General features: G+C 38.8%; 2 protein-coding genes and 1 long non-coding RNA gene across 5 annotated transcripts; 1 reads left to right on the forward strand and 2 right to left on the reverse strand.

The window, feature by feature from the left end:
* Positions 1-803: 803 nt before the first annotated feature.
* Positions 804-19,453, reverse strand: hhat (hedgehog acyltransferase). 2 transcript variants are annotated; one of them, XM_040139882.1, is made up of 12 exons: positions 19,296-19,453; positions 16,712-16,860; positions 16,554-16,618; positions 16,156-16,269; positions 15,875-16,069; positions 14,099-14,311; positions 13,502-13,679; positions 12,932-13,082; positions 10,730-10,765; positions 7,803-8,004; positions 6,312-6,456; positions 804-1,810 (listed from the first exon to the last, which is right to left on the reverse strand). In XM_040139882.1, exons 2-12 carry the CDS (start codon positions 16,830-16,832, stop codon positions 1,725-1,727), a joined length of 1,506 nt encoding a protein of 501 aa, XP_039995816.1. In that variant the 5' UTR covers positions 16,833-16,860; positions 19,296-19,453; the 3' UTR covers positions 804-1,724. The 2 variants fall into 2 exon arrangements, with proteins under 2 accessions (XP_039995816.1, XP_039995817.1); XM_040139883.1 differs by lacking the exon at positions 10,730-10,765.
* LOC120796807 lies at positions 18,467-23,844 on the forward strand. Of its 2 annotated transcripts, none has more exons than XR_005708422.1 (3): positions 18,467-18,557; positions 21,534-21,775; positions 23,816-23,844. It is a non-coding gene; the product is annotated as an uncharacterized LOC120796807 (long non-coding RNA). The 2 variants fall into 2 exon arrangements; XR_005708421.1 differs by lacking the exon at positions 23,816-23,844 and adding an exon at positions 21,869-21,981.
* myoz1a (myozenin 1a) lies at positions 21,456-26,835 on the reverse strand. The gene is made up of 6 exons (XM_040139884.1): positions 26,674-26,835; positions 24,844-24,930; positions 23,824-24,011; positions 23,014-23,308; positions 21,843-22,008; positions 21,456-21,762 (listed from the first exon to the last, which is right to left on the reverse strand). The coding sequence occupies exons 2-6, from the start codon at positions 24,926-24,928 to the stop codon at positions 21,528-21,530; spliced, it is 969 nt and encodes a 322-aa protein (XP_039995818.1). The 5' UTR covers positions 24,929-24,930; positions 26,674-26,835; the 3' UTR covers positions 21,456-21,527.
* Between the last annotated feature and the right edge of the window lie 556 nt (positions 26,836-27,391).

Genomic DNA, 27,391 nt, shown 5'->3' on the forward strand with positions numbered 1-27,391 from the left:
CAAAAAACAATTAAAAACATTTGTGACCCAGACTGTCACATTGGCTCATTCATTAGAATGAACATGGGCACTGTTGTTTATTTTTAACGCTGTCCCGCGGCTGTAAACACTCACCAGTACATCAAATGTGTATTAATCCGCTGCTGAAAACAGTCCCCAACAAATGCACTTTTTATTCCAGTTTAAGTAATGTTTGCTAAAAACTACCGTGGCTGTCTGACACAGGAAATTACATAGGCTTTTATAAAAATAAACTATACATTTTCTGACCCATTTTTAAGGGGAGGAGTGGTGGCGAATGGACTTGAGTGCAACAGACAGTTTAGAGAAGTTAGAAATTATTCTGAAACAGACCAACACATTGTTTTTTTAGGCCTTTTCACTGGATTTAAAATATAGGGCAACACCCGTCTTAACCTTTAAAAACACTCACAGAACTCCCTCAAACCTCTCGTTACTCTCTGTTGAAATAAGTCCTTTTAACATTACTTTCTGAAAAGATTATGATTTGTTTTTAGATAGGTTGAAGGCATTTGTCAATCTATGGGGGAGCAGGTCAACTCCTTCAGCGTATCCAAAAACACTCAGTGTGCACAGTTGAGTGTCCACATTTTCCTGACATAGATGTATCAGTCATAGACTGTATATAAAGAGTGTATATACAGTAAATCTTAAATGCAGTCTATGGTATCAGACATAAATACCCCTGAAACACTGACACTGTGCATGGCTCACTGCATCACGCACAGCATTGTTATCTATTATAAAATGGGTGGACAGTTGGGTTTTTATAACCAGGAAACTTGAAATAAAACATTTTAATCCAAACGTGACAACTGGTTTTGGCTATATTTAGTTGAGTGTCGTTGGGCTGAGGCATTGTAAAGTCGATACATTTAAAATACAAAGCGATACAGAACAAAACTTTGGCAAAAAAAATAAATAAAAATGCACAGCACGTTGTGGTCTTTTGAATCCTCGCTCCAAAGTCTGCTTTTCTCTGCATTCCACTGTGACTGTGTTGAACTAAAAGCTAGTGTGTAGTTTTTTTTTGCTTTTAAGCAATGCATCTACAAATATCGGTGTCATTCTACGGGGATATAATGATATCGATCAGGTTCCCGCTGCTCTGTTCAGTCTTCTGTGCCTATTGACAACCTCTGAATACACAGCTGTTTTTGTGGCGAGCTAAAGGAGGATGGTAAATGTGAAATTAGCATTTTCTCCAGCTTACCGCACCACTGAGCAATACCTTATCAGAGTCATATAACCAAGACAGATACAAGGTCCATATTTTCCTTTACAGTTTCCTAGAATAACAGTAATACAGTGCAGCTTACTGGGTAAAAAAAATTCCACAACACAGCCAAGGCAAGATAGGACTTCGATATAAGCGACTGTCCTGAATTCACGGCATCACACTCGTTCTATCAGCTTTAACGTGCACTTAGATTTTCCATGAAGAACAGGAAACCCTCTCTCCTAGAAAGAATCAACACTGATCCTTTTCGTCTTAGCTTATAGACAGATCTTGCCTGCTCCTGCAGGTTGTGGAAAGTGGCTGCTTCAGCTGCACTTGGGCCAGGTTCGGACGGGTTCTGTGGCTGTGAGCCAGATTTGCCACAGAGACGCTGGGTGGTGAGAACTTGGAGGCACTGGACTCTGCAGGTTGTTCTGGTTTTCCAGTAGCACAGATTCTCACTCTGGTACAAAGTCAAGGTGACTCATGGCGGGTGAGAAGTCCACTCCAGTCCAATCTGAGCGAAGCAGTAGAGGAAAGCCAGCATAGGTGGGGCCATGGTAGACCAGCCTGAAATGAAAAGAAAACGGATACGCTCATCTGTAACAGGGAATGCTCATTGCTCTCTGCTGTACTATGTTGTGTTGTGGTTATGCTCTTTTTCTATTAATAGCTGCTTCGTAGAGGTTTGAGCAGGCAGGTAAGGACAGCCGTCTGCACCTCCTCCCCAACTGGCTTGGCTCCTGATTATCTCAGTAACCTGCACCTGCACCCACAATGCTTTTCAATGGTCTATTCTCTTCTATTCATGTCAAAATCTAATTCACATACACACAATCTGCTTTATGCACAGCTGTACTGTCAGTTTCCTGTCTGCAGAAGTGAAAGGTTACATAGGCTAAGGCTTGCAAAGCCACATTTTGATAATAAATATAAGGCTGAAGTGAACTTTTGTGCTGTGTAGTTTGGAAATTGGAATTATTTTTTGCTTGAATTTGTCTTTAAAACAGGCTTGATGATGTTTCCCGTCAATGCAGGCTAATTATTAATGTGACTTTGATCACCTTAGACAAAATCTGAATCATCTTCAAGCACACAATTGAAATATTATGTGTTTCTGACATGTAAATTAATCATTCGAAGCCTGAGCTTTTAGCCCGAAGCCCTACAGTACCATGAGCAAGCCTTGCCGCCGTGCCAAGATGTCCCAGTCTTTTGTCTTTGCAGGTATGTACATTTCATTAACACCTTCAGTGTGAAATATATTCTCTTGCCATTAGTGACTTCAAACTAACAGTGAAAAGCAGAACACCAGCATACACCACAAGCCAAATGTGATTAAGAAAGAAAACTACGAATCACTAAGCCTTGGTAAAGAGAGAGAGAGTGGCAAAACTTAAATGAATACCGTATTTCCTCCGGTTGCATGTTGCTATGACTCTAATCATTCAGTGCTGTAATTACACCAGTTTCGTTTGCCACTTGGCTTGATCTTTTGTTTTGAGTTCAGATGAGATGAAAGGCCCACTTGCTGAGAGGCAACTCAAAACTAAATATGACGCTGGTTACTGATCAGAAGGACCGCGCTTGTCAGTAGAGTAGACACTGGCAACTTGTAGGTTTAGCTCCAACATTGTCGTTAGACGGATAGAAACAAGTAACAACTCGTCTGGGTTTTAGCAAATAATACTGCGGGTGTGAACCTTTTTTTTTTTAGCCATGCTAGTGGCATCGCTCTAGAGATGGCAATGTCTGTGTGTTGGTCCAGACTGAAATATCTCAATATTGGACGGATTATCATGAAATTTGGTACAGACATTCATGATCCTCAGAGAATGAATCCTATTGACCTTGGTGGTCCCCTGACTTTCCCTCTAACTTGCTAAACATAATCATGTTAGCGTTGTCCCTGTGAGCATTTACCTCAAAACACTGCTGTGTCTGAAGTACAGCCTCAGAGTGCTGCTAGCATGGCCGTAGACTCTCAATCTTGTTTTTCTAGGAGAAGTCATGCTACTGGCAACCAGAAGTGGAACTAACATAATGTGCTCAATTAAAAGTACGGTAATTACACTGATATTATGCCTAAAAAGATTAATTTGTTATGGGGGAAACATTGTTGGACATGACCTTTATAACTCTAAAAGACTAAAAAGGGCAGAGCTGAAATTAGATTAAGTGAAAAATGTGGAAATTACAAATACTCTAATAGTGCAAAAAGTAAAGTTACAACTGCAATAGGACTGAAACTAATTATTTTCATTAACAATTAATTTGACGATTACCTTTTTCAATTAATCGATTAGTTGCTAAGTCTTTAAAACGTCAGAAAATAATGAAAAAAATGAACATGTGAATTTCCCAGAGCCCAAGGTGATGTCTTCAAATAGCCTTCTCTATTTGAGCAGTATCCTAAACCCAAAGATATTTAGTTTACTATAACAGAAGACTGGAAAAAGTGGAAAATCCTCTCCCTGGAGAAGCTGGAACCATCAAATGTGTGGCATTTTTGCTCATAAATCCACATGAACGATTAATTGACTATCCATTAAGTTGGCGATTTTTTAAACTTCTTTTTAACTTTGGGTCAACTAATCGATTCATTGACTAATCGTTTCAGCTCTAAATTGCAGTAAAGTACGCTTCCTCAGTGCATACAAATATAAAAGTAGAGGTTCTGATTTATGACAAATAGTTTGGAGACCAGAGGGGTTTTTACAGTTCTAACAACTCAGCCCTGTGACTTTAGTAAACATATACAACTATAGACACATAGTGGGATTAGGAATTTGTTTTTGTACATTTCACTAGAGACGTCAGAGTGCAATTAAGCTACTGCCGGCACTGGTAAAAATCCCAGACAGGCTGATTTAAAAGCATTGATTTCATGTAAATGAAGCAAACCACAATGCCCCCTCGATGGTTTGTTATGCAGACATAAGGAATGGCTTTAGGCATTTCTCGTGGATCCATTACATCTCAATTTAAAGTACAAAAACACAAGAACTCTGCAAAAGCAAAAAAAGTATTAAGTGAATTGTTCAATGGTCTATTTAAAATCATGAATTGCCACGTTGGCATGTTGTTATTTTTAGTACTTTAATGGTCTAAATGAATCACCGTAATAGCAAACTGAGATTCTCTGTTTAGTTTCTAGTTCTTATTTATGAATAATTCACAACAGAAAAAGTTTTTTCAAACACCGTGTTCTTATTTTTAGGCTTCTCTTAACTTATTTATGCCAAGTCTACAGTATAGCGTGTGTGAAACAGGAGTGCTAGCAGAAGCATAATGTTACACACCATTTGCTGTGAGCCTGCCAGGCTTCCCACAAATGATTACTGTCACAATAAAGCTTAACTGGTGACTGGAACATGACCTTTGTCAGGCAGTTTAGACACAACTTTGTGACATAAGCTCAGGAGAATTCGCCCTAATCTGAAGAACAAATACAGAAAAGGCTAAAACAAAGATTGTATAGAAAACAGAAATTGTGAGATTTGCAACAAGTTACAGATTTCTCCCTTATTCCGAAGGTACTTAACTCAGACCTAATGACTGATTTAATCTAACCTAATTAAAACACATTTCTCCTGCCTTGCATTTGCGAGTTTTCCTATAATGCTTGAATGTTAAGAGTTGCTGTCTTTACACTGACTCCACAAAGATCAAACAAATCCCAGTTTTGACATTTCACAACACATCACCAAATTGAAATTACAAGAGTTGGATTTGCAAAATGGCTCTCCCTCTCTCTCTGCAGAGATCAATCAACCTGTAAGTCACGAGAGAGCCACCTTTGGTGTTGCAGTGCAGATTTTAAACCTGGCCGCTAAACTCACAGTTCACACTATCTTATCTTTACCCTTGATCACAGCAGTATCAATTCATTTTAACACAAGGAAAGAGTTTCCAGAGATATAATATTAGTCTAATTTAAAGCTGCAACTTTTTTTTTTTTTTTTATTAATTAACAACAGGTAAAAGGGACCATGTGTAATTTGAAACAGACCATTGTTTTAATTTCATGGCCAACAACTTTACTGTTTTGGTTAAATCTCACAGCTCTCATCAACTCCGTTTCCAGCAGCAGGCAGCTGTTTTCAATAAACACACTGTACTCCACCTACCTAGCACCAAACAGCAGGTCAGACAAAGTTAGTGACTAGCTGGTGAACACAGTGGAGTATTTAGCAGTTAACGAGCCAGATGTTTCCCTCAGGAGTTGGTGGATACAAAGAAAGACAGGGAGAGTGAATATTGGGCCAGAAACACAACTTCAAATAAAAGCTAAAGTTGCTCTGTGTCTGCTGGGTCCTTAAATAGGCAAGTGTTTATAACACTACTGCCAACTTTATAAGATAATGTCAGTATTGTGTTTACAGCTTGTTTTGCTGCCTCTAAGTAGCCAAAATAAAAAACAAAAGACAAAATCAATTACCGCTGCTTTAAAAGTAGTAGACTATGCATTTAATTCCGCATGAATTAACAGTTCTTATTAATAAATTATAAATTATATGATGATATATCGACACTGAGCTGAGCTCTCGGTGCTGACTGCGCCCAAACCGACGGGGAGTCTAGCTCAGAGTGCTTATCACGTGTAGACAGGCTTAGGGAGGGCCTGCCATCTTGCTTTAGGTACCAAATGAGCCAAATAAAGACACAGGGAGCAAAACAGGGACTGGCACGACCACAAAGCAGATGTCTCTCTTATTTGGGAGAGTGTGCCCATGCAGATGCATGAAATGCCCCAGTATGACCACGGCCTCAGCCATCCACTGAAAATACTGCTAAATATACAGACCTACTGAGCAGCAGCATTTTTAGTCATCGTATTATATTTTATTTATGATTTTATTTTGAGCCTATGTGAGCTGGCCTCTCTGTTGCTTTAGACATACTATCTTTAGTTGCTGTCACTGAAGAAGAATCTGTGATGTCCTATAATTCAGCTAAATGACTGATGCTCCAATATGGTAACAAATTTATAAATGCCAGCTGAAACAATCCTGCAAAATAAAAGGCACACATAAATCCTATTGAGTGAGTGTAGTGGAAGGCAATTTACCTTGAATGAAGACACGCTTCCAGAAGATTCTGCCAACATGTATCCCTCCGAGGAACACCAGATTAGAGAGGATGAGCATGGCAGTGGAGAAGGAAGAGAGGAGGGCAATGGAACGCCTTTTCACAGCCGCAGAGAAATTCTGCTCCTGTGAAATCAGTAAATACACAAGTAAATTGCAGGAGAACCACTTGAGATTTTCATAGCAAATCTGAGAAACGAAAAACACCAAAGCACCCGGCACTAATGTACTGAGTGACCATAAACTTGGAGGATTACACATTACACCATTAGATTTTATAACTATTTTGAGAACACAAACCTTCTCCCAAGGCTTCCCCCAAAAAGCATCAATAACCGGAATGGGTCTATTATTAATGTATTGGAAACAGACTTTTCACTCACATTAATCTTGTGAGTGTGACAATGAGATGTAGGGATGGGAATCGAGAACCGGTTGCAGTTGAGAACGGTTTCAAATTGTCCGAACCATCGGAATCGTATGCCTCCAAGTTTTATCCATTCCCTTTATCGATGTGGGCATGTTTTTCTGACAGTTGCGAATTTCAAAACAAGGAAATCAATCAAACTCCTGCGTCTACGCTGCTGGAAACTTGCAACAAGAAGGAGCCATGGCAGAGAGGAAGAAACGGTCCAAAGCGTGGCTGCATTTCATGAAGAAAGATGAGGACAGTGCTAGTTGTAATGTCTGTAAAATGGTAATTTCAAGTAAACACATAAACATCTTTCTACGCAACATCGGCTTCAATTCCAAGACTGGCACGTATTCGACACTCTACGCACGAGTGCCACTGCTTCCCAACCAAGCAGCACATCCTTTACTGAGGGTAAAAATAACACACACACACACACACACACACACACACACACACACACACACACACACACACACACACACACACACACACACAAATCAAAATCAGCGCCACACAGGCAGGCTTAGCAGATTTTTTCCTTGACTAAATAATGGAGCTTTTGCGGACCTTAGTCACCTTCATGCCTTTTTCCTACTCTGTTTCTAGACTGTGTTCAGATTCAGAGGTTATAAAAAAGTTGTGTTGACGCTGAAAACCTGTGTAGGCCTACGTTTTTGTTTTTTGTTTTTTCCATATAGAAAATTGATCAGGAATCGTTAAGGGAATAGATAAAGATCGGGCCGATAAACAAAATCAATAATTGAATCGGTTTCAATAAAATCACATCAATTCCCATCCTTAATGAGATGTGACAGGATGTAACCAGTTAGTCTCCGATCAGTACCTACTGTAGCAGCTCTGGGCATTATCTCCTATAAAATCAGATTATATGACCCCTTTATTTCTGGTTACAGGAAAAATTCCATCATGTCCACACATCTTAACTGAGCATCCAATCAATGGAATGCCCAGGGAATTCTATCTACATAAGATTTTAATCTCTTTTAGCCTACTGTTTTTGAACAGTCAGAAGTAAGCACTCAGATTTCAAACTTACAACAATAGAGTGAATAAAGGATGAAGCAAAGAGAGATTTAAATCCGTTTTCCATCAGAACTCCAGCCCAATTCATCATGGCCCAGTACTGTAAGTAGTCATGGCCACCGTGCCAGAGGCAGACGAATCCAAACGCAAGGCCAGTGGATAACATTTTGTAAAGAAGGCCGTGTCTCGAACCTCCCAACGGCACATAGATGTATCTGAAACATAAGTACATAACATGGAAAAGTAAGTACTTCAATGCTATTGCAATAAAATAAAATGTTACAGCTCTTTAAAGGAGATTATAACCTGTCCAAGTCAAAGAAAAGCAGTAAAAGATTTTGTGACAGACGGACAGACAATTTAGTGATTTAATTAATTTTCTTTAATAGGACAGGGATATACTGCAGCCAGCGCCTAGTGCAGATGTAAAAAAAAGAGGAACAAACCAAATGGCACCACAATGCAACAATGAATTGCAAAGAACACCTGTCACACAAATAATCATGTCATGTTCATTGATTTTTAATCAAATAAACGTTGCTCTGATATCCGGTGCAAAAACAGAGGCACTCCAGGGAATTTCAGTCCCACCAAGTTGTTAATAATGGTGCAACTGGGTTAATGATTCCAAAGTGGTTCCTATGACTTGAACCAAACCCTTGACAAACCTTTTGCCCAATTTCTTGTTTAGGTCGGGTAAGGTCTGATTTCAGCATTTTGGCCTATAAATTGAGGACAGGCAGTTAAATGAAATTGCAATATTTTTCATGACTTAATTTATCAGATGACTGTCAAAGCAAATATCTACCAAATAACTCAGGCATGTTATTTTACAGTGGTTAAAATGAGATTATACTTTATGCGGTATAAAAATAGCAGCTGTATAGTCATGCAGCTCACAGCCCACTTGATGTGAATAATATCTGTCCAATCAGTAAAGAATTCGGCGCATGTCGTGAAGAAAAATGGTGTCGGATATTGTGAGAACCTCGTCCGTCCCAGAGGTACAGAGAGTCTCGACATGATACATCAGTCCAACGTAGTTAGAAACAAACATCAGGTTCTATCTAGTGGTGCAGGGCCTGGAACTAATTATCTCAGCCACCCTGTGGCTAATCAATGTTCCTGAAAGATGAGCCAGCATTTTCTGAGCCTTAAATAGAGTGGCCAGCTTGGCCATATTGGAGGATGAAAGTAGGTGCAAAAACAGATGGAGAGGTACCAGTGTTAGAGCGTGAGCAAACTGAATTCCTGAACATACTGAGAATCTATCCAGCTGTTTAAATTATTTAGATGTAGATGTATTCTAAACAGATGTTAATCAAAATATGATAATTCTGAGATGTACATTAATACCTGAATAATCAATGTGTTATTAACACCTGATTACTGCAAGCTGATGGTGCAAACAACCACACACGGGCTTTATAGACTGAAAATAGGAATAAGATACTCTGGCAACTATTGTTGTTGGTTCATGAGCTCTTATAGAGACATACAGTTTACGTGATCTTCCTTGTTTTAAGTCGAATCAGAACCAAAGTTGAATGCTGACCTCAACCCAACCTATTCCATACCGCCATTTACTTACTTACATCTAATATTTCCCATTTGATTGGGGATCAAATGCTCTTTGTTATATATATATAGCTGCAATAATTCCTCCAAACAACCTGTAATAGTTCTTTTGTTGGCCGATAACTGTATACGTGTGTGAAACAGAGAACCTGAGACACACAGTGGTGTACAGGCAGGGAAAGCGTAATGGAATGGGGGAGAATGAGCCACTTAGCTACCCAGGGAGACGGGGTGTCAGTGAGTCATGTGGAGCACATCATTTAACACCTACACACTCATCTAGGCCTCTTCAGACAATTTCAACAGAATTTCAGAACTGCATTAAAACCTCTTTAAAAGCACTTTCACAAGAAGGAATGGTGGGGCATTGTGTCATGGGTATCATTGTGCATCTGCAGTCGGATAATTGCAAGTGATGCCATTAAGCAGGAGAAAAAAATTTCCAATGGACACAGATTAAAATGGAAACTTGTATTTGCAATTTAAATTCTGGGATCTTAAGCAAATTAATTGGAGCCACTTTGACAGTCTGATGTGTTATTATTCATTCTAATATCATCTTTAACTTATGAAAAGCAGATGTACATGTACACCGTCGTACATGCCAAGCACCAGAAAACAACCAGTTAACACAAACACTAATTAGCAAACAATAACCAAGGCAAGGGTACATTTTCACAGAATATCACAATGTGATTTCTGACAACTGTGCAACTGTAGTGTTGCCTTAATGTAGCAACCCGCATCTACCAAGTGGACCATAAACTCTCAATAGGCTGCATTCAGCCAAGTGTGCATCATTAAAAGCAGACAAACTAATAATGTGCGTTGTCCAAACTGCAAGTGAGCAGACACATAATGCTGTCATTACTTATGCACATATTAAACAAGGAGACATTTCTCCAGGGTGCAGGGGCAGTAACACAACAGAAGAACTATACACCGACAACATGCAAGCTCATAATCATGAGAAAGCCTACATGCAAATGCAGCATCCTTCACCATTATGATGACACATGTGGGCAGGCAGCTGAAGAATGGCACCTTTTTTTAAGCATATTCAACCGACAAATTCAATGCCCCACAGGAAATGAGCTCTTTACAGCAAGTGTGCAATAAATAACAGATACGGTTGGACCGAACACATCCTGTTCCAAACATTATAATAAAATAAAAACTATAGATAGATATAACACTATATAAAGAAAAAGTTATTTAGCAATATAGACGGACAGACAGGCACACACACAGACAGACAGATATTCTCATATAATCGATTATTTGATTAGGTTGACATGTCAAATTTTTAGTAGGCATTAACATCTGAATTACTCTGTCCATCGTTCATGAAGTGCCTCTTACCTGATGAGCCATCGATACAGCCCCTCGTCAAAGTGCCTGAGAGTGAACACACCCAAAAAAAAAAAAAAAAAGATATTTGAGTCACAAATTTCCTGTACATAATATGGCACCAACACCTGAGCAATGGGCTTCATATAAACTGAGGCCTGTGTAATATGTATGATGCATGTGCGTTCATGTGCTCGCTCTTTGTCATTAAGAAGATTAGAAAAAAGCATTTTTGCCCCCCCCCCCCCGTCTATAAACTGGAGCTGTTTGGTCAATGATGTCGGTGGACAGCTTTATGCATTCCATCAATGTTGTCAACATTGGCCAGCTCAGCACACACAGGCTGGATTGGAGTGCATCAGTGTCAGCACATTGGTTGAGCTGGTCTACACGCGGTGCATTTTTACTGCTAAACCAAACACACAGCCCTCCATCTCAACTTTATGTGCTCTAAATTAAGGCAGCATTTTGTCAATGTTAATTACATTTAGTTAAAGAGTGATTTCGCTATGAGACAGTTACGCTCTACAGCCCCTGGTAACTTTACACTTTTATCATACAGTGGTAAGGTTTGCTTGTAATTGCATGTGGTTTCTGTTTAAACCTTGTTCACAAACTCATTTCCAGTTTACTAGGTAAACCTAGTAGAAACAAATGCAGTCTAATACAGCCCTGCATTACTTTTAGAGAGGTGTTAATTCAACTTTATGATGTTTGTTCTTACTATTTGATCTAATTTTTCCCCTTTACTTTAAATATTTCATTGCCTTATGTCTGCCCTTTGTAAAGCACATTGCAGATGCTGATTTTGATGAGTGCAATACAAATAAACTTTTTTTATTATCATTTTTGAGGCTGCAGTTTCTGGTGCTGTTGAACTGTATTGCATTATACACTGAGACATTTCTTTTATTTAGCCTTCCCTCATTGATATAAATGGGGTGGACAGTATAATGAAATAGAGTTCACCAGCACCACAAACTGCAGTCTCCAAAACGATCATGCAGTTGAATCAAATCCGTTTCAACAAAAACTGAACATTGTCACATTCATGAAGGTGGATTTATTGCAGGTCTGCTGTATTAGACTGCATTAGTTTTAGCTAGTTGCAGCTGATAAACTGAGCGCAAATTCAGTTGCCATTTTTTTCCTGCATATGAGCCAAAAGTCTTTTTCTTTGTCCAGAAGTGGTGTGCATCCCGAGGACCTCAAAGCTAAACGGCAAACACAAATGGTACTGTGATACAAAATGTTCCCCACTGCATTTACCTGAATGTCCTGAAATACTGGAGGAAACTTCGCTGTCTTTTGATTTTTTTTATATCTGAAGTGTTGCTGATTAAGGTGCTTTATCCCTGTGTAACAAACACTGCAATGTGTGTGTTCATTAACTTGAGCAAGTGTGACCCCTTCAGCATAAACCAGGAATAGTCTTTTCTTTTGCTTTGTAACAAAAGTGTCGAATGAGGTGTATTTAGCAATCATCATGACATTTAATTTTGGAATGTCCAATTTTGTGGAGGGGGGTGAAACAGAAATAACTCATTATGAGGTGTGTGTGTGTGTGTGTGTGTGTGTGTGTGTGTGTGTGTGTGTGTGTGTGTGTGTGTGTATGTGAGACTAAAAACCCAAATAACTGAACCTGAAAAATAAAGTATCTTTCCTGTTTTATGTTATTATGCGGGACAGTGTGATATACTCATTAACTGGAAATTGTCAGATCTCATTTAAAACTGACACACAGTTGTAACTCCCATTCTAATTTTGGTCATTTTAACATGTGGACGTGTTTTGTTTTGTGTCATGATTTACTTTGTCGTCTTAGGAATGCTGCTACAAACCGGTTTTTATTTAGAGAAAAAAAATAATAAGGAAAAGACTTGGCCTAATACAGAATTGGTCCCGGTGAACAAAACATTTTAGCTTTAGTCTGAAAGAATGATATAATGATCTTGGTGCCGAGGTGACCTATTGTTCTGATTGCCAGTAATAACTGAAGATGAGACAATTCGCTGTGCCCAGTCTGAATCTGATTGCCAAAGCACAGCTAGCACTTAAAGCACTTCAGGTTAAATGTGCCTTTTCCTCAAGGATACCAGGGATACAAGCTTTTCCAGTCACTGAAGTGTTAAGGAATGCTGGCTGCGAGACCAGCATAATACTGTATTTATGACTTGGGTGTGAATTGGAGTTGGTTCCACTGTGTGATCTTACCTCCACATCCCTGTAAAACTGTACATGATGCTGACACAACCGGGAAGCTTTGGGGGAACTAGTTTATCCAAAGTAGCCAGCATGGATGGAAGGCCAAACAGTACCAGATACTTGACATAGAAGAACTGGACGAGGGCCAGGGCCAGACCGCCTGTGAAGCGGGAAAAAGGAGGTGTTCAACTAATATTTCTTATTTTAACGATTAAGGCCAGTTTGTTTGTTTTTTTTTACAAATATCCAAGTATCTATAGACCACAACAGCCACTTCAATAAATTTCATATAACTCCTAAAACTTAGGACTCCGAGTGAAAATGAATATGTCAAATACAAACAAAATCACACCACACACCAGAAGAACTGGGTTATGAATTCAAGGGCAATGAGTAAGTCAGTAATCAGCATATCTGATGGAACCAGCTAAATCCTGTGGGGGTAACATATTTTTAAATTCTGCATCGCGACAACATGTTCAGTGTGTGTCTGAAGTGGGTGGCATGGAAACATTAAAGCTGAAACATAATGTTTTACTGTGCATGAAAGCTGAAAATACAAATTGTATAAAGACTTACCCAAGGCCCAAGGAGGAAGAATTTCTAAGTAGGTCTCATTAGACTGGATGGAGTGCATGTACATTGCATGGATCATGTATTCTGCAATGCACCACCACAGTATGATCCGTACTGATCTGAGCACCAAGTACCTAAAAGCAGGTTCATCCCTGTAACTCTCCGCAGCAGGCCTCCGCATCTGCAAGTGGAGAAAGTGAGCATATTGCTGAGGGTTTGCGGGTTGAATCTTCACTACTAAAAGACCAAATACTAGGATTCTAATAAAAGGAGTTAACACATGCTGCATGAATATGTATAAATTAACTCCGGCAGGCAGAAAAAGGTGCATAAGTGATGTAGACGTCAGACAAAATCAGAACAAATATATGGTAGCTATTTCTCTACAAATATGCAAAATTCAAGTTACTATCCTCATGTAAATAGCCTACCACCGATGTGTTGTCCAATATGTTTTTTAAACTGTGACCTGAGATCACCTGTACTTAAGAGCAGCAATCAGTTTCAGCCACCTCCAGACAAAATAAAAAAGAAGCCTTTTTTTTTTTTTTGTCACAGTCACAGTTTCCTTCAGGGAATAACCTTTGATGGCTCTCTTACCTGCTCAATGTAGTCTTTGTATGTGATAATGGGTCCATTGTAGAAAAAAGGATGATAGAAGGTGTAAGAAAACAACCAACAGAGCTGCACAACTCCACCGCGGTCTGGAGGGCTCCAGCAATGCTCCAGGCTGAAGCTGATAAAGCGCAGACCACAGACAGCAACACTGAAGAGCAGCAGATAGTACTCCTCCTCGGTCTGGTACCAGCCTCTCTGTGAAATACAGTGGGGAGGCCAATTATTTTTTAATCACATTTCTGGGGAATCCTTATATAAATAGTGACAGTTTGACACTAAATTTGCTCATGCTCTTAAAATCAGTCTTTACCTAATGAAAACATTAGCAGATTACATCATATTTATTTGTCATTCTCTTAACCAGTCTACATATAAGACTTGTTAAGATAATTTCTCAGTTATTCCCAAATACTAATAAACATATCCTTAAGACAAATTTGATGAAGTGTGCTTAACAGCATTGGGAAAATCATCACTTCTGTAGTTGCGCTTGAACACAGGAGTCAATTGTATGCAATTGCATGCATGTGGGAGGGAGAGCGCAAGAGAGGAGGAGGCTGATTTTTAGATGCATGCACAGGTCTGTCAGGTCTATTTCACCTTCTAAATCCAAATTTCTAACAATTGTGACGGGAGCATAGTTTGCCTTGCTGTAACCAGTTAAAGCCTTTTTAGAGGAGGACAGTGGATGAGGATGTTAGACTATCTTAAAAGTAGTGAAATACAAAGAGTCAGTTTCCATACTCACCAATTAGTGTACAAATGAATTGAACTGGGTACCTAAAGTCATATTAAAACTGCATTAAAATATTTATTGGTAATTCACTGTGTTCATCATCGTGTTGTATTGAATAAAAAGCAGTTTAGTGAAATCTCCCTTTTTTGTGGTTTTTCTTGCATTATCACTGCAACAAATGTCTGACTTTCACAATACGAGCACTGCCTGTTAGCATGTCTCCCACTGCCACTTCCATTTTCAAATTCTTGGAGAAAGACACTGAGCTTCTCCAATTTTGCAATCAACAGGAAATACTGGAAATAAGCTGCCCTACAGGTATGGTTACAATAAATTCACTCAACTTTTACAGACATAGAATAAAGAAGCTGAGGGGCCAAATGGCTTTACATCCTCATCCCTATAGTATCTTGCTCCCTCTTGTGTTCTTTGCAAATATGACATTTAGTGACAGTCCGATGGTAAAATCAGATTGAACAGTAGTTCTCAGTACCACAACTTAAAAGAAATGACAATGCTCTGAATGGTATAGAGAGTGAATACAGTCAATGTTCAGCTCCGATAGCTTGTTAAGGAACAGCCAATCAAGTGAGGAGAGCAATTGCCTGTGCTGCACACAATTTTCTGCTCTGCCTGGAGAGTGACACGAGGACTTTTTCACACATTTTGGGACATTTGGAGAGTTTTGTGGGAAAATTGTGTACATTGTGCGTGCAGCTAAGGGTAGATCCAGACAAGATTTTACAGCCTATATGACAGAAAAAAACCAATGACGATGCTGTCCCTCATTCACCCTAAATTTTCATGGAGTTTTGTGACTTTCATACCTAGCAAACAACATGTTAAAACATATTCAACAGATTCAAATTTAAATAGCAAAAAAAAAAAAAAAAAAAAAAAGCTTTTCAAATGTGTCCTTTACTTTGAAACATATATTTTACTTGTTGGTTTTATCCTTCTAATTCAAGATAAAGATATCCCTCCAAAATCAGGAACAAGTTTACTCCATGTGATAAACCCACCTGGATCTCTTGAAGCGGTTGGATGTGAAGTGTGGATAGCAGCAGCAGGTTACATGCCCATGACAGAGCAGGCTTTCGCAGTTGGGCCACTGAAAAGGACAGGCCCAGATGTACCAGCAGCACACTCACACCTTTAACTCCCAACACGCTGCTGGCTGCTAAGAGGCCATATATTGTAAGTGCTGGCACCCTACACTGTTGGAAAAACATGAAAAATGTTGAAACATCTCCCACATTACATCTATATTCCACTTAACCTCACTGTAGCTGCTGCTTCCTACCTTGGGGTAAAAGATGCTGGTCAATCTCGATATGACGCCATGACCAGTCAGGGTCCACAGTAAAGACTTCTTAGCCCATTCAGTCCAGAAACTCCATTCAAAGTCTGATGGGTCCTGACAAAAACAACTAACTTTAAAACACAACTGAATCCTGTTGAAAAGAAGATCTTAATGGTAACTTTAATTTATCAACCAAACCGATAAAGGCGTTCAAAAAACTGAAATTATAACTATCTTGACACTGTTTAAATTCAAGGCTTTTTAGTTTCTGTGACACGAAATAGCTTAAATTAGGACTGGACACTATAGACTTAAAACAAACTTAAGTTTGCAGTGAGATGTAACATAATGTTTGTTCAGATTGGGCTTTTAATCAGCAATTTCAACATTGAACTTACCCTTTTAAAACCCTTAAGAAGGCCTTTCTCCAACTGGAATTCTCTCTCTAATCCTGCTTCATGCTCTGAGGTACAAAACAGGAATTAACTTCATTTTTCTTCACCTTTTCTTCTCAATTCACTGAACCAACATTTTGATATCTGTCCATCTACCTTACCTTTGGAGAACCTATGCAGTTGGTAGAAAGAGTACAGATGTGAGCCAAAGGATAGCACCCAATACGCAAGGATCTCTGTCCAGGGTAAGGGTGCCAACTGGGCCTTTGATTTAGATGGCATCAGGTAAAATCACTGTGCTATAGCGCACCTAACAGAGAGTGATCGAGAAACACAAACACACTTAATCAGGTAAGGTCTGTTTTCAATTTTTTTTAAAAATCTTTCTGAAGCTAGATGAAACTGTCAGAAATTGTCATCACACAGAAATGCAGGTGTTTCTTACCATATCAATGGTGCTGTACCACCATACTGTAGCACCATAATTACACCTCAAAAACAGTGTGTTAGAGGCTCATAACATTTTTAAATAATTTAGACAAAATATGACTGGATAAGTTTTTTTTCTAAATCATATTTGGAGCAGCCCACAACTTCAAAACCAATTGTGGTAGCAATATAAAGTGTACACGCTCATGGGATTCTGTAATAATTTCATTCTTTTTCACAGATATCTTGGATTCAAAATTTACTTTCATATGTTATAAATCATTAAATGGTGCGCTGCTGTTGGCAGAAGGAGCGGATGGCAACAGAAACCTGTCCAAGTTCATTACTATGTATAATTTTCATTGAACTGACTGAAGTAAGATTCATAAATTAATGTCAAATTGTTATTTTATCCTTTTAATGCAAGATAAAGACACCCATTCAAAATCAGGAACAAGTGTAATCTAGGTGTTACTTCTCAGTAATTCTCAAACGTAATTAATAGTACCATAGCAATAAAAAAAAATGAACAATTTGTAAAATTCGCCTTAAGTCATCAGTTTTTTTTTCCCTCAGCAGAGGAAATTTAAAAATATATTCCTTTTGCAATACAGATATTGAAACCACAAAACATATGTTCTATTCTTTTTGTCACTGCCAACTATATCGGAAACACATGTAGATGTAATGTGTGAACTGGTTATGAAGGAAAAATAAAGAATCTGCTGATTAACAGTTCAAATATTGGCAAAATGTTATATAAGTAAAGCCAAATTTATGGAAACCCAACCTGCTTTCAATTCTTTTATAACAATTTTAGAAATTATTGTAAATTGCTGAAATATATGGATTTAAAATCTGCAAAAGAACTGCTGAGATGTGTAAAACTGTACAAGTTAACAGACCCTGAACGAAGTAACCTTTAATTCAAACTGAAGAAAGTTATATTAATTTAATATTTGTTGTATTGCTTATTTTCTGTTATTTACAGTATATTTGATCTAATTTTCTTTTTTTTAGTTTAATTTAATGTGGGTTTTTTTTCTCTTACCATTCAGATACTTGCCAAGCGTTTTTAATACCATGGTTGACTTGCTTTGTTGTTTGTACACGTATTGTTCAATAAAGCACAAAAAAAAAACCTAATTAAAATATTTAACTGATTCTAATTTATATGGGTCGTTTAATTTACTTTAATAAATATGCTTGAAACCCAACAGAAACTTGTTGAGGTTTAATATTATGTATTATTTTCACTGTAAATTCTGGATTAGCTAAACTTCGAGAGTACACAGCAAACTGTTATCCATTAGCAATCGCCGCCGTTGCTAGGTAACCCTGCGCCCAGACGTTGCGGATTATGACGTAGCCCGACCATCCTAACCGACCCGGCTAAAAAGCGTTGCCAGGTTGGGCAGTTTTCCGCCCAACTGGGCTAGATTTTCTTTAATAGGTCGGGTACTAACTGACTTGGATGGGTTGTTACAATTTGGGCTACCTTTTTTACCACTAGGGCGGTTTCCCCACCCAAAAAGTTAGTCAATATTCCAGGGGTTTAGACTGAAAGGTGAGGCAAAGGTAAACTACGCTGTGAGGTGCAAGGGACGATAAACAGTTGCAGCAACAGCAGTGGCAATTAATATAGGCTACTGTAGAAAGAGTTTGCGCCAGATTGCAGCAATTTCTGTCAAAAATCGTTTTAACTGAATCTTAGCTCATTCAAATCTGAACACACACAAATAATGCACATACTTTTAGATTCAGTGCGACTTACGCTTTCCGGGGATATCATTATCTCTGACGTTTATAAACAGCCTTTCAATCATAGAAAAAAAGACGCTCCTTATAACTCCAGAACTTGCCCAAGAATGATCACGTTTTTGAGTTTTCTTCAATATCAAAGTAATCCGGCGATAGTTGTCAGTTTATGCAATGGTACATAGCAAACAGTAACTTCTAATAGCCAATTCGGCATACTTTATCTTCCAAAATGTAAACAAATAAATGTTAAAACGATGCGATTTGGCGGGTTCTAAATTCAATATGGGTTACTTTTTGTCAGTCAAATCTGGCAACACTGTCGGGCGAACGGGTAAAGGTAAACGGTAAGTAAATACCAAACCAGGTAACGTTATTAGCATCGTCTTGGCATTTGAAAACCAAAACGGCGTGTGTGCACACGTTTTCCTGCTCATTTGACCATTTGTTTTATTCCCACATTGTTGGGTTACCTGAAAACTTGTGCTGTCCTAGTCGAATGGCATTTAGCTAACGTTAGCTAAGCAAGCTAATCATTTAAACAAGTTGTAGTGTTACCTAATGATACTGGGCTGGTGTTCATTGCGTCGCTGTAAATTGTAGACTGCACTGTCTGACAGTGCTTGGACCGTAGAAACATAACGCTAGTAAACTCCGGTTTCCAACATTCAAAGGTTCTTCTTCTTCTTTTTTGAGTTTTAATGGCAGCTTGCATCGTAGATGTTGCGCCACTGCCATCTTCTGGAGGTAGTTAACTCCTTGTCCCCTATCGCCACACACCCTAATCTTTCTTCCATCATGTCCTGTCTCTCTGCTACATACTTCACATGCTCTACAGTTTATGACACCTGGCAATGATCACAAAAACCGGTTGGATGCAAAATGTGGAGTGTGCTGTTCCGTTTACTGTGTCCTATCCTCAACCTACTCATGATTCCCCACTTCTCACAATATCAACTCTATTTTGAATGGAATGCAAATATTTTCCTCTTGTCTCCTGATTCCAGTGCTGCTGCCACTCTTTATTAATTAATCTCCGTAAAATGCCCTTTCCTTCTGATGTCGAGAGACTGATACTTGTGCATTCAAAGATGCTCTTTTTTTTTCACTGTTTCATTCTGGCAAATAACTTCTGATTATGGCATGGCTGCCCCCAACTGTGCCAGAGTGGCTCGCCAGCTGATGCCAGGTAAACCTGTTGTATTTGCCGCAGGTTTAAGCCAGAGGTGGAAAGTAATAAGTAATTTACTCAAGTTCAGTTATGAACTACTCTCAGTTTTCCTCTAGTTACTTTGAAGATCAAGAGTTTTCAAACAAAACATTTTATCATCAAGATATGATGCATTCATCGACTGAACTACTCAGTAGCATATGAACGAGTTAAAATAAGCTCCACTTCAATCATCTAACACACTAAAATGCTGAAAACAGTAATGAATGGGTGGTAATAATCCCATTTCATATTATAACCAACTCAACTCTCAGCATAATGTGTACTTTTACTTTTGATACTTTCAAGTACATTTTGCAGCTGATGCTTTTGTGCTTTTTTTTAAAAAAAATGGTGGATGTATTTTTATCGTTCTTAGTGTTCATTCTACTTAGGTAATAGATCTCAATACTTCTTCCACCAGTCTACATCTTTCATATGAACTAAAAAAGAGAAACCAGTAATGATAATAAGATGAAAATTTAAAAAAAAACAATACTCTTGTAACTTGATAGCCTAATATAATAACTGAAAATCAGATTTTTAAAAAAATTAATGATTGATTGACTTGTATAATTGATTTTCTTTTCATTTTGAGCTGATAGATATTCACTGTCTTGCTTACTCTATAGTACAGATTATTTTTAACAAGACACTTCTTACCTCTGTGAATGCTGTATTATTGTGCCACATCCTGTGCTGCATAGAGTGGCAAAATGCAGTTGAAACTGTCCCTCCTTTGAAGCTATTTTGGTCACCGCCACTTAGTCATGAAAAAAAAACTATATTTTCTTTCAGTCAAACCTAGAGACAGTTTTGCTATTTATAAGATCTCCTTTCATGTCCTGAAAAGATTGCTGAAATTTTTGCCTGCATATACGGGAAAAGTTGGGAAAGCAAACGAACATGGGAAGTTTAATTGGTAAGGATTTCCACGCAGACAAAATGATTTCCCCTCACATTTTAATCACTCTACTAGAGGATTGTTACAGTTTTAAATGGTGTATGGTGGAGAAACCGTTGATTGATGAATCAGCAACTGACTCTATGCATGCATCCTAAAATAGACAGGTTTATAGCGTTTTCATAGCTCAACAGAAGATCAGAGAATCTTAACAACAAAAAAAGGAACTGGGAAATAACAAATATGGTAACAAGTTGACATCAGGACAGCATGCACAACAGTAACATAGCATAAACCTATCCTTCATACATGATTCATTCTTTCTCATTGACAAAATCTGCAACTTCTCTCCGAGAACAATGACTTCTCTGACAAATTAAAGGAGTGTTTAGACTCCACTTGAACTTATCAAAGAAACTTTGATGTTTCATCTCCCTGTAACATCTAAGGATGTTTCTTTGCCCTACGACCAAATACAGAGCAAGATAAGAACATGATCATATTTCATGTACAATTTCAGTTATCCACACTGAGAGTTTCAAATTCATCAGTATAACAGTTAATTGTAAGCTCATCTATTGTGTGTGTGTGTTTGTGCATGCTAGCATGTATGCATGCATTCATGCTTGCATGTGTGTATGTGCACAGTAAAGGCAATCACTGTATGATTATTTTTTCACAGCTCATCGGTCTCTACATCGAAGGGCACTGCATCATTCTCCAAATGAAAGCTGCTGGGCTCACTGCATCCCACCCAGCCAATAGGAGTGCGGTTGAAGGAAGGCCGACAGTCGATCTCATGTTGGTACACCACTGAGAGTTCAGGCTCCTGTTTGGTTGCCTCAGAGTCTGGTAGCTGGAATTTCAGGAACTGGTTGGCCCTATCGAAGCCGCCGTAGGGCATGGCAGACCTAGCAAAGCAAGGTGAGAGGATTGTTAAAGCCCATGTTTGTCACAAAGCACTAACAAAGTCAGGTGTTGAGGGAAGTACCTGTTAAAGGATTTGTACTTTCGCAGCTCCTTTTGCTCAACTGGAGGAGGCATTGCCATTTTCAGAGTGGCTATCAGACTCTCATCACCCTTCATGGCCTTCTCCCAAGGCGACACATACGTTTTCAAATGAATATGCTTCTCAGATGCATCATTGCTTCCACCTCCTGAGAGGGAAACATCCATGGTTAGAGCATATGATGTGATGTTTGTGGATCATTTATGTACAGTTGGTACATAAGAGACCACTTTCGGCCTCAGACTTTTGGACCCCACTGGAGAAGAAAATGTTCAACATTTTGGGAAACATGCTTGTTTGTTTTTATTTTGATTTATTTTACTTTTTATTTTTTTTTTTCTAAGAGTTAGATTGGAAGATTAATAACACTCTCATGTCTGTATACTAAATATGTAGTTAGAACCAGCAACCACTTAGCTTAGCTCAGCACAAAGACTAGCCTGGCTCTGTCCAAAAAGTAAACAAAATCTGCCTACCAGCACCTTTGAAAAAATTAACACATATCTCAAACACATTGTAGTATTACGGAAGTTATGCGCCTGACTATTTCTTGACTGTGTGCAGTGGCTTCCTGGTGTCTCTAGTTGCTGTATGACGTAACCTCACGATAACAAAAAATTATTTTTACACTTTGGTTTTTGAACAGATTAATCAAACAAGATATAACGTTTCAATTAGTGAGCATATATGGAGGTGCAGGTAGTCGGATTTTGTCACATTCAGACAGTGCCAGGCTAGCTGTTTCATCCCTTTCCAGTTTAAGCTAAGAAAAGCTAACTGGCTGCTGCTGGTAGTGCTCATTTACTGCACAGACATAAGAGCTGTATCCATCTTCTACTCTTAATTCTTGGCAAGAGAGTGAATAAGCGTATTTTCCAAAATGTCAAACTGTTCTTTTTAAGATGGCGTTTTGTTGTACAGTAATAAGTAAAACAGTGAATCTACTAAACTATTCTGTTTTTTTTAATCATCTATCCATTTATTCATTGCAAATGATAAAATGATCTGTCTGTGTTTTTGATCAGTCCAGTGAAATCAGATACATCTCAGAAGATATGTACTTTTTTGTGATTGCATATTTAAATCCTTTGTGCAGCAAGAGGCACTGGATCATAAAACAGAATCACCCTAAAAATGACCAAAAAATACCAACCTTTTAGTGGGGACCACTCACTAGCACCCTCTCCTTTTCCACCTTTCCCATGGTCGCCACCATCCAGTCCTCCTGCACCTCTTGCACCTCCTGCACCTTTTGCACCTCCCGCTCCTCCTGCTCCTCCCGCACCTTTGCTTCCAGGCTTTAGAGGAGGCACAGGGGCTCCTCCTCCAGTGTGTAACCCCACAAAATGCAGCTTTCCAGGCTGCTTGCTAACAAAATGCCCTCCAACGTTTATCATCTGACTTCCAATCTGACCTCCCAGAGATGGAACAAACTGCTGGAGGTTGTCCTGAAAGAAATGTGAAAAATAACCAAACATATGCCACAGAGCACATTTAATTTGTATCTGCTTGTATTATCCTTGTTTGAGCTTCTTGACGTTTTTCTGACAAGCAGTACTGAGTCCTTTTTGTGTATTGGAGGTCTTTACCTGGTTGAAAACAATTAAAAATCTCTAGCTAGGTTTGATTGATAAGTAATGAGTAAGGCCAATGGTTTGGCCATAATTGGTCCAAGTGACTTAAAATTTAAAAGATTGGAAAAGCTAATTTACAGACGTCCTAGTGTTATTTTTCTTTCAAGTGGTTTTATATGAATGTAAATTAGATTGTGAGGTGACAAAAACAATTAAATTTCTTCACACACTGCCACATTTCTCCAAGTTTCAAGGTGGTTTCAGGGTTTCTCTGTGGAATTTCTGGGTGTCTCATTTACATTGTGTGATGATTTTCTGAGAAAAATGTCTTTTGAAATTACAGAACAGTGATAAAAAATTTTATTTCTCTCCATGAACTAGTATCTCACCATTGACTCACTGCTGAAGACATCAGGGTCATTCTCATAGATGAACCTCTCCACTCTCTGCTGTCTCATCTTGAACATCTTGGAGCCTCGGTTCTTCATCAGGGAAAGCTCCTCCAACATTATTTCTTTGGGAGTCCTGATCTTTGTTCCCAGGTCGAACTCAGATGCCTCTGGCTCTGATTCATACTCTAGGTAAGGAACATCCAAATAAATTGGTGCAACATTTGAAAATGTGAAAACAAAATATTACTCAGAAGTATAGAATGTTTAAATTCTAAACTTTCACAAGGTAAATTGACTGGGGAGATGATCATTGGCTGACATGTTTAATCAGAAATGTTGAGATTTAAGACAAAGAGATTTGTCTTAATGAACAAAAATGCTTTGTTTGTCCTTGTGGCAGGATAATGATTCCCAGGAGTAATATGCCAATGTGAAAAACTGGTGAAAAAAAAACACAAAAAACTTAAATCAGTCAGTAATCAGTTTTGTCTGATGGTCGGTTGTTATGATATTGACATAACTGTCATGATAACATTTACTAAAGGATAACAGAGATAATGAATATTTCCTCATCCTCTCTCAATGCATTTATTTGCATGTGTTTCCTCTGAAATGGTATACTAGTAATAATGTGATTAAAGTTTAGAACTTCATAACCACATTATTTTACACACTTGTCGTAACATTTAGTGACTGTTTATGGGAAAAACTGTCTAATACCCTGATCAGGAAAAAAACATTCATTTTATAAACTAGAACAAGTCAACCTAGAGTTATAAATATGGTGAATTCATTTTGCTCTTGTTTTATGTTGTTTTATACTTATTTTTGAATTATACTAAAGAAGTAAACCTGTTTATCCATTAAGATTAGTACCCCACGTACAGTTACTATCATCTGTCATCCATCTATCTATGTATATTTTGTTTATATGAAAGAGCTGTACTGAGCAAGGTATCCCAACCATGTTTGGTGGAAATTTGGTTTCATATCCATGTCATTTTAAGTCAGCCTTACCATCCTGAGTGAAATGTGATAGGTCAGTTATGATCTTGGAGGGCTTTTTCCGCTTGTTTAGGGGGGCAGGTGTTCCCAGAGGCATGACTGGAAGGCCAGGAAAGAGTATGGTGTTAGCAGTAAAAATTTTAAACATACAAACATACAGAGAAAGTATCTCATTTGAAATTGAGCATGTACTTTTTGAACATTTTCAGCAGGGATAGAAGCAATGAAAGGAAACCTTTTCCTTTCAAAGCTGTTTTGTTGTTAAGCTCTACATGTCAAATGTTCAATACAAAATAAAACTAAAGTAAACGGTGTTTTCAATACAGCAATTTGAGGAAGTTTTGCTTGATGTCATGACTTATATCACAGGATGTTATCTTTCATATAACTTTGTGCCTATTCAAAGGAACTAATTAACAGAAATATGACTCTAAATCTTCACAGCTGCAGGTTCAGACTTAGGTTCAAATACACCAAAGGGGGTGTTTTTGTTTAAGTTTTCAACCATCTTCTCAAGATCACTCTTCCCTGTCAACACCTACGGCCATCAACAACCCCTGAAAGTGAATCCACGGGAGACCCAAATGTAACGGAGAGACAGACAGCACGGCTCATTTTTCAAGTTCAAGGGGGATGTCAGTGCCCTCACATTCCCCACATTCTCCAGTGAAATAGATGTCTGCCCCTAGGGAAATATATAGCTTAATGCATGTTTCGGTTTTGTTTGGGGATACAAGATCTGCACACAGACTAAGCCAACATAAACAGAAGCACACTGTGGTTTAGGCAGAAGTCGGTGATCAATGCACCCTTTTACCGTTCTACTGCAGTAAAAGTGAAGGTCTCGGGATCATAAAATAGCATGTGGCATTATTCATATCATCTGATCATGTTCCCCAATCTGCAGTCTGCATGGGAACATGTTGGCTGGGAAAGTGGGAGTAATACTTTCCTCTGTCTCATCTGTCGAGATAGGAATCACAGTTGACGGATATTAGCATTAACAATCAAATGTCTTACAGCGTCCTTAGTCTTTGATATGTATCTTGCTCTTACATTATCTTATGTGTTTATGTTAGACTGTTTTTTTTACCTTTATACATAGGCCTATCAGCACTTTCAGCTCTCAGTAGTTTCTTTAATTCCCAGTCAAGTGGCAAAACATCACATCGCATCTACTGGCTGTAACTCAACCCACTGCAGCTATTTTTAAAAGCCATTTCCAGCCAAGACATTTTAGCGACGTGTAATGGCGTCATTCGACTATTAAACGGGCTTGACACAACCCTTAAGGACACAATACACAGCTCCAGAAAACAATTCTGAGTGCAAGTTTGAACCTCTCTCAAAACACCAGTGAGATCGGGAGTAGTTGCGGATGTTAACAAGGAAGGTTTTGGACACAGTTTCAATTCCCTTAAATAATTACAAGCTAAGGGACCCCTTGCACTCAGATTTACCACCCCCCTGTCAGGGTTTGGTAACCCCATATAAAATCTCTGCAGCACCCACAGAGAGGGATGGCCAGCACATTCACCCATTCCTTTTGGTCATTTATAAGATGTACCAAGAAAGTCTAAAAGCAGCAAAGTGACTCCCGGAGGCATTGTTGGTAGAATCAGAAGCATTCTTATTAAAAGCAAAGTAATAATCTTTTTCGCTGAGAGGCTGAGGTCTTCTTCTGTTATTTTTTTCAGCTTCACAACCCACAGAAATTATGACTGGGAATATGTTGCATGTCTTTATTCCCTTTTCCCACTTTTGTAAGTATCCAGACTTTAAATCCACGCTGTTGGTTGATTAGTAGAACAAAGCACATCGATGGGATGCAGATCCACTCACCGGGTTTTTGTTGTGATCCTGGGAGGAAAGACAGACCTATAAATACCAAACAAAGAAGAGGAAACCCAGGGCTCAATTCTGGTGAACTTGATCACAAGTTTACAAATCCCTCCGTGCCCCTGCCCCTATGTATGGCTGGACCAGGGTCCCAAGAAGTGCAAAACCCACCCTACACTCAGATGGCAGATCTTGCAGAGGGTTGGGGGTGTGGGTGGTAGCAGTGTTGGTGTCAAGACGGAAGGGGTAGTGGTTGAGGTTAGGAGTATGAATATAGGGAGGGGGTGGGGGGTGTCTCTGTTGGCCGGCTGAAAGTGCTGATGGTGATATTAAGGGAACAAAATTATTCTCCCAGATGGCTCAGATGCCTATATTTAGTAGCATTGAACGAGGGGAACAGAACTCGGCTATAAGATAACCTCAAAGGACTCTGGGGTGTGTTTGGGGTACACGAGAGAGACTGATATATGAGGGAGAATAGAGGATATACAAGTGAACAGTATGAGTTTAAGGTTAAGTACATGTGTATATATTTGGCCCAAGTTTGTGTTACAAAGTGAGGGTTAGCTCCTTTACTCCCTTTATTGCTCTAACCTGGCACTAGATTGTCACATTTTCAGTTTCTCTGAAGCATCATGTGACTAGACATGATGGACATGTGGAGACAGAGCTTTCAGACACTAGCAATCTTTGCATGGCTACAACAGCTCGTGCAAACACT

Source organism: Xiphias gladius, chromosome 11 (assembly GCF_016859285.1).
Source record: "Xiphias gladius isolate SHS-SW01 ecotype Sanya breed wild chromosome 11, ASM1685928v1, whole genome shotgun sequence".
Classification (NCBI taxonomy): domain Eukaryota; kingdom Metazoa; phylum Chordata; class Actinopteri; order Istiophoriformes; family Xiphiidae; genus Xiphias; species Xiphias gladius.

What these genes read in the sequence shown, in the direction of transcription:
- myoz1a (XM_040139884.1), bottom strand. Translation starts at nt 24,928, where the DNA reads ATGCCTCTGGGAACACCTGCCCCCCTAAACAAGCGGAAAAAGCCCTCC. An exon ending in TGAGTGGTCCCCACTAAAAG is followed by an intron (nt 22,009 to 23,013) that starts GTTGGTATTTTT and finishes TTTCCCTCTCAG; the next exon opens with GAGGTGGAAGCAATGATGCA. An exon ending in AAGTACAAATCCTTTAACAG is followed by an intron (nt 21,763 to 21,842) that starts GTACTTCCCTCA and finishes TTGCTTTGCTAG; the next exon opens with GTCTGCCATGCCCTACGGCG.
- hhat (XM_040139882.1), bottom strand. Translation starts at nt 16,832, where the DNA reads ATGCCATCTAAATCAAAGGCCCAGTTGGCACCCTTACCCTGGACAGAG. An exon ending in CTGTATCGATGGCTCATCAG is followed by an intron (nt 8,005 to 10,729) that starts GTAAGAGGCACT and finishes CTTATGTTTCAG; the next exon opens with ATACATCTATGTGCCGTTGG. An exon ending in CCTTTATTCACTCTATTGTT is followed by an intron (nt 6,457 to 7,802) that starts GTAAGTTTGAAA and finishes CTGATTTCACAG; the next exon opens with GAGCAGAATTTCTCTGCGGC.